At 35.3% G+C, this 12,423-nt stretch overlaps 3 protein-coding genes across 4 annotated transcripts; 2 read left to right on the forward strand and 1 right to left on the reverse strand.

Annotated features, from left to right (window-relative positions):
- Nucleotides 1-10: 10 nt before the first annotated feature.
- Elp4 (Elongator complex protein 4) lies at nucleotides 11-2,660 on the reverse strand. The gene is made up of 7 exons (XM_053743633.2): nucleotides 2,410-2,660; nucleotides 2,288-2,323; nucleotides 2,010-2,125; nucleotides 1,567-1,807; nucleotides 1,056-1,330; nucleotides 584-821; nucleotides 11-157 (listed from the first exon to the last, which is right to left on the reverse strand). The coding sequence occupies exons 1-7, from the start codon at nucleotides 2,516-2,518 to the stop codon at nucleotides 66-68; spliced, it is 1,107 nt and encodes a 368-aa protein (XP_053599608.1). The 5' UTR covers nucleotides 2,519-2,660; the 3' UTR covers nucleotides 11-65.
- Nucleotides 2,661-3,242: 582 nt separating this feature from the next.
- Nucleotides 3,243-8,388, forward strand: eIF3m (eukaryotic translation initiation factor 3 subunit m). 2 transcript variants are annotated; one of them, XM_053744221.2, is made up of 8 exons: nucleotides 3,243-3,421; nucleotides 3,563-3,742; nucleotides 4,450-4,467; nucleotides 5,005-5,099; nucleotides 5,366-5,581; nucleotides 6,217-6,482; nucleotides 6,652-6,795; nucleotides 7,341-8,388. In XM_053744221.2, exons 1-8 carry the CDS (start codon nucleotides 3,377-3,379, stop codon nucleotides 7,553-7,555), a joined length of 1,179 nt encoding a protein of 392 aa, XP_053600196.1. In that variant the 5' UTR covers nucleotides 3,243-3,376; the 3' UTR covers nucleotides 7,556-8,388. The 2 variants fall into 2 exon arrangements, with proteins under 2 accessions (XP_053600196.1, XP_053600197.1); XM_053744222.2 differs by lacking the exon at nucleotides 4,450-4,467 and having other exon boundaries at nucleotides 3,244-3,421.
- An 811-nt stretch (nucleotides 8,389-9,199) lies between these two features.
- On the forward strand, nucleotides 9,200-11,923 carry LOC128669407 (SUN domain-containing protein 2-like). The gene is made up of 4 exons (XM_053744224.1): nucleotides 9,200-9,645; nucleotides 10,296-10,448; nucleotides 10,986-11,272; nucleotides 11,567-11,923. Exons 1-4 carry the CDS (start codon nucleotides 9,418-9,420, stop codon nucleotides 11,850-11,852), a joined length of 954 nt encoding a protein of 317 aa, XP_053600199.1. The 5' UTR covers nucleotides 9,200-9,417; the 3' UTR covers nucleotides 11,853-11,923.
- The last annotated feature ends 500 nt before the right edge of the window (nucleotides 11,924-12,423 follow it).

Consider the following 12,423-nt stretch of genomic DNA (forward strand, 5'->3'; position numbering starts at 1 on the left):
AAAATACATGTTTGTAGACATTATTTTTATTGTAACTTATCAACTTATGTATGATATAAAAATATTTAAAATTCAATATCTTTTTTCTTAAATCCACCACAACTTGGAGGAGTTGCAGTGATGTCATCTTGTTCTCTTTCGCTGGACTCCTGAAGTTCTGAAATAATAAAATGTTAATTAAAGTTTACGAACTTGGTGTCTATTAAAAGTTAAGTTCACCTGCGTAACGGCCTAACAGTATAATTTTACAACATTATTATTAATGGTATGCATTTGTAATGTATCTAACATATACATAAATCATACGTAATGTAATTATGAAAGATGTAGTGGATTATATACAATACATCCCTGATGTTGATCTACCGGTAAATTAATTTATTTCAATTCACTTAAAACTATAATTACAAGTAAAACTTGTGAGATAGTGAAGCCTTTAAATTACTTAATTCATAAAATTGTCTTGTATTGTATATTTTTCATACTACAGCTATCAGCGGACTGGGTATTGAGGTGAGGTGCAACTAGTAGTCACATATATTTGTACTTGCATATTAGAAATTTGACAATAAGTAAAACTAACCTGGTGGCAAATGCAATTTTTCTATCAGAAACTTCTTTCTCTTGAGTTTAAAAGCTAGATCCAAACTTGGTGGAACAAAAGGCACTAGTGAAAATGGAGTGGAGAGTTTTGTAATATGAAATAGACCATGGTAGTCTTTATATACAGGGTTTGTTTCTTTAGTGGAACCAGTAAATGACTCAATTCTCACTGAATTGTCTATTGAATACAATATCCTTTTCATAACATGTTCTTCATCCTGTAAAAAAGAAAGTTACATACAATATCTAAAGATATATATATTTTTATATATTGTTACTTTGTACATAAGTCACTACTTCAATTATTACATACATAGAGGTAAGCATTATTTATTTTAATATAACTAAACAGGCAGAGATCACATTATATTAGTACAAATATTTGGATATGAAAATGGTAAATCTAAATTTGAACTCTTGAAAAAAAAAAGAAAATAGAAAATAAAACTTACATTAAATAAATGTGATGGAATGGTAACAAATACAACAGAATTTGTGTCTCTTAACATTACTCGAAGACAGTACATAAACTTGATCAGGTCTTGACCATAATGACTGCTGTCCAAACCCTCATCACAGTCCATTGCCATCCAGATTGGGGATCCCAGGCTTTGGATACTAATCCTTAACATATTCTTGTTATTCTTACTGCTACTTTTATATTCTTCTTTAGATACAGCCTTTTGTATGCTGGTCAATAGTGTGCTGTAGAGGCTGTTTTTGAAACCTGAAATATATTTTGAATTAAAACACATACTTTCCATAGAATTCAATATGAATAAAAATAATTTATGTTAAAAAAAAATAAATTATGTTTCTAGTTCCTAAAATGAATTTTAACCTTCTCTAGATAAATTAAATATCTGTGATCTTAATAAGCCCCACTGCACGTTTAAGACACATTGTAATACAAAAAATTTGAAATTAAATGTTATAAACATATAAAATTTAAGGGGAACATACCTTTCAAAATATGTTGACTTTTATTTGGATCACAATATATTATATTACATGTTTTTATAGTTTCACTGTCCATATACTTGCTCAAGTCAAAATGGTGTCCAAAATTAGTGCTCTTGCCAAATGAAGATTCCACACGACTCAGACCCTCATATCTCCATGCGATCTTCATCTTGTCTATGCCCTCATTGACAGAGCTCACATCTTCTAGTGGTTCGGTAGTGGGTTGAGGCAGTTCCTTTATCTAAAAAAGTATTACAAACTTTTTAGACTTCTACTTTGCAGAAATTATAAGTACCTATTCAGTATTGCAAAGATGACAAATATTTATAGATATATTATGAATGATATAACAAATCTGGTAAAAACATTTGGTCATTTCAGAACAAGAAGATGAATGCATGAATTTAACAGACTTATTTTTTTATTTAATTAAACATATTTACAATATTTTCTGGATCCTCATCAGCACATGCTATGAATAAGTCATGTTTACAGACAATGCCTTCAGCCAGGAAGTATTTTGTAAGCACCCTGCTGTAGTTACCAAGTATGTCTTCCTCTAAAACAAAAATGGTTTGAATTTGTAATAAAGGCTGACTTCATAGATTAACTTAATATTTGATTTTTATTAATAAAGAAAAACATGGATACAAAAATAACGCCGAAATTGCAACGAATTTGGAAAGGTTCAAATGCCTAATGACTAAACATTTTTACTTACCTAAGGCAAAAATTCCCGTCGCCGGTAATCCGCCGCCTGCAACAGGAAAAATGGTGAAACATAATTTAACGAACACGGACGTTTCAGCTTATTTAATAAACTATGAAATCTGATAAAATTACCTATAACATGATCCAGTGATGGTATACCCGATGAAGTAAAAGGTAAATTATTCTTTAGTTTTGTCCCAGGTATGCTACTTTTAGCTTCAATATTTTTATGGAAACTCATTTTTTCTTAATTTCTCATGTATCGTTTTGCATAAATATACAAGCCGTATTCTTGTTAGATCTAGTATTTTTTCAAATTTTTAACACATTTTACGAAACAAGACAGAATATAACTGTAATCTATCGTTGCGTACAATAAGCATCATTTTTTTTTGTTTATTCCCTCTTTTCATTGAGGAGGCAAAGGGTTCTAGCACATACAGCCAAGTCTTTTGTTCATTTTTTTTTAATAAAGCGGCTATAGTCCACTGAAGAATAAAGAAGGCGTAAGCCACGTCTGTATTGGATATAAAACAGTTAAGGTCTAAGGGCCTTCTTTATTTCCATTTTTTCCAATACAGTCCATCCAGATTATTTTTCTTTTTTAATTTCATTGCTCCATCGTTCGTCAAAACGATGATGTTGCCAACGTCAAGGTTGAGATATTCCTTGATTTGGTTAACTTGACTTGGCAAATTGTTTACGAGATGATAATAACAAAAAAAATGTTTATTTTCTAAAAGCATTTATATAAATGAACGAAACGAAAGATATGACGAATCTATAGCTTACTCTGTCTTGCTCCATGAATGAATCGGGAATGCGTTACTACGTGCATATATGGGCCATATGCACGCAGTAACGCATTCCCGAAAATCGAATTTTTTCTGTCCCTATTGACCCTATTCGAATATGGCAATAAATAAAATATTAACGTTAGATAAACTTGACATTGACAACTACACAGATAAATTCACACGTCCTTCCTTCCTTTGATGAAAGTTTGTGAATTCGTGTTTACTGCATTGAATGCACATGTATAAATTTTACAAATACCCCATTTATATTTATCGGTGTTAAAATCGATACAAGTAACAAGATGCAAGGACCTGCAGTTTTTATGGATATATCGCTTGAAGATCAAGTAAGATATAGTAACTGCATTACACATAACCTATATATTGGGATTGCCCTCTAAATCTTCTAACAAAGCATACTTAATGTTTAGACATTTAGCAAGCAGCGTTTGCTCTTTTAATTAACATGGATATAATTTGCATTTCAGGCCCTAGAATTAAGAAAATATTTTAAAGGCTTGGGTGCTGAAATATCAGAAGAGAAATCTCCTAAAGGTATTGAAGATGATTTACACAAGATAGTTGGCGTCTGCGATGTTTGCTTTAAAGAACCCAGTGAATCAGATATTGAAGCTATACTGAACAGTATCGTCTCCATTATGGTCTCAGTAAGTAAACAATTTAGAAGTATAATAATTTATTTGAGCACAAATATATAACAAGTAGACAGTACACCAATAATAACTCTCATATTTTAAACAAATTACCTGAATTACTATTTGATGAGCTGAATACTAATTGTTTAGATTTAATATCTGTAAACAACATTCTAGAGTTTCTGCTTCTTTAGCATCTGTCTGTTCATATATTCATTTTAATATTTAAAAAAAAATCATTCTTTACTAGACTTGTTTGGTCTTTTTTGAACATTTTCTGTTATATCTTCTATTGAACTTGTTGTTAGTATGTTATTTGCATACAAGCTAAATTTGACCAATATTCTTGTGTCTAATTGAGCTGAAATTTGGGGTGCACCTATGTTTAAAAGTTTGGGTCCTAGATAATATAGATTTACTCCAACAGCAGTTGTCTTATGCTTTATAAAGTTTAACAAATGTACTCTGTGTTGTACATACTTGTATATGTCTTATACATACTATGTACTCATAATTGATTTCCAATTTAGGTAGGTTTGTTCTTTAAACTCTTAGGGTGACCTTTAACATTACAATAATCTTGACTTGAAATAGGAAATGCACCAAACATAGTGAAGAAAGCAATATAATTGGCTTCACTATGTTCGGTGTACCTAATTTGGAAATCATTCATGAGTTTAACACCAAAAACAATCTTTATGTGGTTCTACTGGTTTCAGCTGCCGATTGACAAGATAGTAAGTCTTTCAGGGTTCTATTTTCTATTTCCAGTATAGTTTATTTCTTTACATTAAGCAATAGTATATAGTATAGCCATGGGACACAGCTTGAATGGTGACATAGTCAGTTACCAAATCCACAAAACCGAAGAAGAGAGGGACACTTTTACCCAGCAGTGGCATCTTAATCACTTTTAATAAATATAGCCAGTTGTGTTTAAAATACAAAGTTTCTTTTGAAAAAAGTATTAAGGTTACTACATGATGAGTATTAGGGTTACTACATAATTTGATTTAATCAGCAAGCAATGAAAATCCATTTTGTAATATTGGCTTTAGAGCAGTTAAGTATAAAATGAAAATTTAACCCCTTGCTAAGTAACTCTAGAGTTGGAGAGAGATCTTCCTACTCTTACACAGATCTGTGACCAAAATTACTAATGCATGAAAGAAGTTTCCTTTGTATGCCTAGATGTTACTTTTCTCATTAAAATTTTATAACACCATGCCATATAATCCTATCTATAAAAGTTATAAAAAACTTTGACATTCCAGATACCATTAGACAGGGGAGAAAATCTGATATTAGCATTCAGCCAGAGGCTCACAAAAGCACCTGGACCTAAATTAGGAGTGGTGGCACTCCAATCGTAAGTAATATTTTTGATATTATTACAATTTAATAACTGAACATGTTTCCACCTTGGAATAGGACTACTCCATATTCTACCGGGAATGTCGTAAGGCATTGGCAGCTTAAACACAACAATAGCATTCCCAAAGTGGGTTGAGTTCAGGTTCAGGCAAGAGGGCCATTGTAAAATCACAAGAAAATCTTCAAAATCTATATATTATTTATTAATTTATTCATATTTATGTTGATTTTATTAAATTGTTACTCTTTCCTTCTTTACAGATTATGGCGGTTGTACAATAACTTGGAGCCTATCTCCCCCTTGAGGTATCATGTGTATTACCATGTGATAGAGCTGGCTGCAAGGGTCGGCTGCGTTCGGGAGGTGTTCTCAGGAGTGGAGCAGCTGCGCAAAGAGTTCGCTACCTGTCCGCCATCTAATGAGCAAATGCAGAAGCTCTACAGATTGCTGCATCAAGTATTAAAAGATCACAATAGGTAAAGGTCTTTCCTCCTATATCAGGGCTGTGGCAGAAGCCACACTGTGGCCCACTGTGCTTTCGATTGCCGTCAGGGGTTGCCCGTTCACATGCGTTATTGTGTTATTATGCCAACCAACCAATGCCAATATGAGTTTCTACCATTTCTTGATAGATAAAAAATCTTACGTAACAAGTTGGAAAATGTCAAAAGTCTCATTAAATCACGGCATAGGCACATCTGCTCGCGCGTGACGAGATTCTGATTTAGAGGTGTGTGATTGAGTGCTAAAACAACGTAACAATGTGTACTTGGTGTTGCTACATTACTGGCGGGGCTCTGACGTGTGGGGAAAGACCCTAAATAAAACCACTTTGCGAGTGTTATTTCTAAAGTTTAGGGGCTTATCCTTTCTGATTGACTGAAACAAACAAGAATTGTCTCTAATTCTTATGAGGAGAACTTATTAAGAATATAATATACTTATAGGATAGCCTATACATTTATTAGGAAACTTAGTTCTTATTAAAAATACAGTAGATTGGTTTCTTATTGGATATTTATTTATTGTAAATTTTTATACATTACTGCTTTTGCATTAATGCAATTTGTTTTAAAAGACAATGTATTGAATTATTGTTATATGATTTTAGTGAACTGGCAGCCAAAGTGATGATTGAGCTACTAGGAACCTACACAGACGAGAATGCTTCGTATGCGAGAGAGGATGCCATTAAGTGTATTGTCACCGCTCTAGCTGACCCCAACACTTTCTTATTGGACCCCTTGCTCGCCCTCAAGCCTGTGAGGTTCCTGGAGGGAGAACTGATCCATGACCTCCTCAACATCTTTGTGTCCGAGAAATTGTCCAGCTATCAAACCTTTTACAACAGTCACAAAGAATTTGTTCAATCTCAAGGTAAATTATATATTAATTTTGTATTTCTTTATTAGCTAATCTGATTTAACTAGTATTTAAGTGTGGTACTACTAGTAATGCTGGTAGTGCCACGGTCTCTGAATAGACAAAGGCATCAACTATATAAACTCCAAAGTGTGATGTGTGTGAACTTTTAATTTTTTTTTAGGACTCAATCATGAACAGAATATCAAAAAGATGAGGATACTATCATTCATGCAGATGGCTGAATCAAATCCTGAAATAACTTTTGATGAAATGATTACTGAACTACAAATTGAAGAGAAGGATGTTGAAGCATTCATTATTGAAGGTGTGGATTATTTTTATATTTAGTACCACTAGATCAATATCAGTTCTCCCTCCAGGAACCTCATAGGCTTGAGGGCGAGCAAGGGGTATAGATTGCCTTAGAATTTGTTTTATTTTAGTAATCTATAAATATAAATCATAATTTAATTCTTAAAATTTTTTAAATTTCGGGTCTAAGTGAAAAAAAATATGTGACATGTGTAGATTATTTCTTTCAATGTAATATCCAGTGATGTCCAGTCGTAGGCTATTTTGATTTTTAAAAATCGGTATCGAATATTATTTAGAGCCATCTGGTAAATCGAATATTATTTAGAGCCATCTGGTAAAGGTATTGGGTAAAGATCTCCCTCCATTCTATCAATTTCGTCCGGTTCTGTTTAGATTTGTTGAATTCGTCCAAGTCATCTTGGATCTTGGCTTTCGGTCTCCAGTTTGTTGAAGTGGTTATTTGCCCAGGAGTGGTTCTCATTTCAACATAGCGGCCTTCAGGGCTACATTTGGTACAATTTAGCCATTCTAAATTTGGTTTTGTTGTAATGTCAGTGTTGAAGACGCGCCTGGTGCGCGCGCGCATGGACCAGAGCGCGCGCAGCGTGCGCGTGTCGTCGACGATGCACCGCACGTTCGGCGCCGCGCAGTGGCGTGCGCTGCGCGCCGTGCTGCAGGCCTGGCGCGCCAACGTCGCGCACGCGCACGAGGCCATGAAGTCCGTCGCCGCCGCGCAGATCGAGTACGCCACGCAGCAGCAGAAACCTTAAACCCCGTTTTTTCTTACGAGTCCAGACATGTGAACGATCTTTAGTATACTTATTGTTGAATTTTGTTAAAAATAAATCAAATATCAGTTCAAATGTTACATTCTAACATTTATTAACCACGGCAGCGATTTCTTGACATGTCTATTTCTATTAATATTGCTATATCTACAATAAATCACAAAAGTGATTTCCTAAAAAAAATGTCTATTTTAATTTGTATTGCTGTACAATTACAAAAAGACAAGATTGTGTACATAAATCAGACTTGTAAGAAAAAACGAACTTCAGATGTCATCCGACCCGTAACGATTGTCTCTTGTGCTGATCAAGCTCCGACAAACAACGTCAATATTTAGATGGAGAATAATAGTTCATTTTGTATATAAATTCGATGTCGATACTATTACGTTATTACTGAAGACGTTATGTGTGATGAATGCGGTGGAGCAGATTACAGCGTTATGGAAATTTTTGTATCATTGACTCCTCTATTCATTATTATATGTCGCCCCGCAAAAGCATCCGCTGCCAGATAAAACTAAAAAAAAAAGATACATAAAATTACGCATATATAAAATCCTACTTTGCGTCGTTTTGTCGTTTGATAAAGCCGTAACACAAAAAAGTCGAAAAGCAATTTAGTAAAAGAAATTTTTGTAAAGCGTACTACTTATGTTGATTATAATTTATTTTATTTTAAAATTATAAATCAATCCATCATCTCAATGTTATAGCGCAAAACATGTGTAAGTATTGAAAATCTGGGAGACAAACAATCACAGTGGTACGGACAAACTGCAAATTCTAATTTAATAAATGTATGTAAGATATGAGTTTTTCTTTCTTTTTCTGATTTCCATATTCCTTGATAAATTCAATACTTTGGAAAAAACATTATACCGTTGAAATTTACGTATATAACGTTTATTCTATGTAAAGCCTAAAAGGAAAATTAACACGTCACTATATAACATGATATTTTGTAATAACATTATAATGTAATAATGCTCTAATATAAAGCATCTAATACATTATAAGCATTTATAAAGCGTTCGTCCCTTCATTGTCGTATTCCTTACGACTGAGGGTCGTGGATTACGTGGAATGAAACAAACACAAATTTCTTGCATTGTATTGTTCTCCATTTCACACACAATAATCAACCAGTGTGCAGATTTCTTCACGATGTTTTCCTTCACTGGAAGCAAGTAGTAGTCGATATACAAACTCATGTGACATGAGTGGGATTCGAACCTGGGATCATTCGATGCACAGGCGGGCGTCTTAACCATTACTCAGCCATTAATCAGCACTCGGATCACAATCATAACCTGTTTTGATATACCTTTTGACTATGTACATTATGTACTTTTATATATTATTAGAAAGAAAAAAAAAACATTGTAAGAAACAATAATGGTAAGCCGATCTGGCATGATAGGGACCAACACTGTTCAAATGAGTTTCTTTCGGCATTTCTTCTCAGCAGTGGTCGTTCCGAAATGCCAGTAGTTTGTAGCTTGTGAGAAATAACTATAAATATAAAGATTGACGAGAAAAAGTGCCTGTGAAGGTCTAATTTCTGAATAAATGATTTGAATTTGAATTTTGAATTTGAATTTGAATTTACACATTTTTACTTCCATAAATATTTTTGGTTAAATACCAAAAAAATTACCGGCATCTTCACCGCCATCATATTGTGATGTCCGATTTTAAAAAAATCTTGAAGCAAGACAGAACTTCAACAGATGACAGATTTGTAATTTGTCAAATGTTTTGAAAATATAAATATTTTCCTCAGAAACGAAGTTTAAAAGCGACTGTTCAGAGACGCAATTTATACTATTTTGTAAGAGACAATGCGTCGTCACTCTAATGCATCTCACCTGCGGATGGGTCCAGCAGACCCGTGCGACGGAGACGGGTGTCTGAGGAACCTCTTCTGTACCTTCGTGTGTGTGACGCTGAGCATGATCCTAGGGCTCCAGATGTACGCGTATCTGTGGGGACCCACACAAATTTCTCTCGAAGGAGACATCTCCGATGTTGGCCATGTTGTCTTGCAACTCTCACATGGATTAACTGAGGTAGGTATGTAAATCTATCTTGTTGTTACGGTTACACCTTGAAATGCGGCTACAACTTGGTTTAGTTGGTTAGAAAAAGGTGCAGTGTTAAATGGGAACACCTAGTTGTATCATGTTAATTTTCAAGCTAGACCTACCTTACTGGAAGTATTATATAATCGTAGATGCAGACGGTAAGGCGTCCTAGTACTTAGAAGCGTTAGAAAGCGTAAGATAATAGTTATTTGAAAGAAATAACATGAATTTATTTACACACGTTTGATATAATTTTGTGGTTTATTTTCATACTATCCATACTACTTATATAATATTATAAAGGAAGTGTTTATGAGTTCGTATGTAAGGGGTAATTAACTTTAAGATTTAAATGATCTGATTCTGATCCTGTCCAGACATTTTCGGAATGTTTGCCTATATCCGTAGGCTTTATAGGTATTATGTTTATGTTCCACATTTCTTTTTACTCTGAAAATCACAACTGGACACGTAGCGGGAAAAGGAAATGGGACAGCACGTACTGGAAAATGGAAAATCAAGCTAGTGACGGGTGACAATTTAAATCAAATAAATCTTTCGTGATAAAATCTTGTTTCGTTTTTTTTTGGCATAACACTTTTGTGGTTTTTAGTGGATTTAGTGTAACATTGTAGGTTAATCGTAAGCACGAGCGACTGCAAAGCGAGATGGAGCGGTTGTCATCGGTGCTGCCATCCGTGGCGGCGGCGGCGGACCGCGCCAAGGACGCGCTCGAGCCAGCTGTGCGTCGCACCAGCGCGCTCGACGCTGGGGACTATGACAGGCAGGTAGATATACCTACATACAGCGTGGCTAATTGTTTACTTGTGTAGTGTAATATTGTCGGCGAACTCAGACATGCCGAAGCAAATGCGTGATCATTGCGTTGTGATGAGTGTTTTTAATATATTTAATATATACATATTACATGAGTGTTTTTAACGCAATGAAAAACCAGCAATATATACCGAATCCGCCACAGTTTGCCGGCATAATACTAGCGATGGAGCGGTATAGTCGTTGCTGCAGTCGTGGTGCCAGCAGACAACCGCACTAAAGATGAACAGGCATAATTAATAAGAATGTCTTTAATTCTTTATCCTATCCAAACGATAATATATCCTATCCTAACCTAAAGAAAGATTGCATTTTATTTCAATTTAAATATTCAATGATTTTAATGTTGATAGGATATTTATATATATTTGTATTAGGTACCGGTTTCCGTTAGGTAGTAGGTACCCAAAGAACTAAATCGAGATAAAGTTCTGTGGTAGTATCTAATAACGATTTGGACATAATATCCTAACATAAATCGGTTTTAGCATGCTGACTACGCCCTGGAGACGGCTGGTGCCAGGATTCTGGACACGGGCAACACGGTGGAACACGTCATACACGAGTCTGTAGTGAGCTGGGCGTTGCATACGCTGGTCTCAGTCATGTGCAACGAGTGTCTCGGCGCCCGAGCCATCATCAGGCCCGAGTCCCTGCCTGGAGAGTGCTGGGCCTTCAAAGGCTCTAGAGGGGAGGCCACTATAAGACTACTGGGACCTGTTCGTGTGACTGGATTCACATTGGAACATATACCAAAGCATATTGCGCCGACACGGTAAGCGTTTGCTCTAAGATGTCATAAAAATCTACTTCCTGGTCCAGGTCAGGTACCAGCTGGTCGAAACTTACGCATTCACTTGAAGTAAGTGCTAATAATATTTTGTCCATTTTCTCATATTTAAAATTGTCTCTGAAATAAACCCGCCCCAATCAAGGACACTTTAGAAAATACATGGAAGTTTTGCTTTGTTGGACGTTTTGCTACTTAGACTTTCTAATCGGGAGGGGTTTCGTTCACGGTTAAATTTCCATGAAAGATGTTACAATTTGTTATCTCCTTCTTTACCAGGGAAATATCATCAGCTCCGCGTTTAGTCCAACTGGAAGGACTAGAGATTAAAAGAGATCCATATCCACATGACTTTGGGACATTTGAGTACAACCGAGATGGGAAACCGATCCAGTATTTCGAAGTGCGGAACCCGACTGCCAAGGGTTTCAGTATGGTGCGCCTGCGCGTGCACTCCAACTGGGGACACTCTGTATACACCTGTGTGTACAGGGTGCGTGTGCACGGCGAGCTCGCCATGCGGTCGGCCGGCGACAACCCGGACATGCAAGTTGAAAATGAGTGAATGAGGTTTTCTTTAACGTCGTGCTTAAGAAAATAGGTATATAAAATATTTACAATTAAAAATCAAGTTAAATATATTCAGCTTAAATATTTATTATTTTGTTATTGTTTATTTCATTTATTTGCACTTTCTAATGAAAAAGCAAAAATTTTTTTTAAAGCAATTTCGTCTGAAATCGTATCTCTATTTACAGAATGACATGAATTTAATGATTCGATTAGAAGAATGATTTTGCTGAATCACTGCAAATATTTATTTTCTATGTAACATCCACGCAACGTATTATTCAAACTGAACCCCTTTTGCACAAATCACCAGTAGCTTTACATTTTTTCCGAAATATCCATTACTTATAGCCATTAATGCCAGGTGCCGACCGGCCATTGTCCCGGTACAAAACGAGAGAAAGCCAAAACCAACTGATGTTAATCTGGGTGTCCGGCAGCGATGGTATAAAAATGCGCGCATTGTGCAGTGGACAAAGCGACAAAGCACATAAATTAACATTGCAAAGTGATCATGAGCCCCCGCTGGGCTAGCTCTAATGGGTTGACCGAGCCTACCCTGCATT

The sequence above is a fragment of the Plodia interpunctella genome, chromosome 4, assembly GCF_027563975.2.
Source record: "Plodia interpunctella isolate USDA-ARS_2022_Savannah chromosome 4, ilPloInte3.2, whole genome shotgun sequence".
Taxonomy (NCBI): domain Eukaryota; kingdom Metazoa; phylum Arthropoda; class Insecta; order Lepidoptera; family Pyralidae; genus Plodia; species Plodia interpunctella.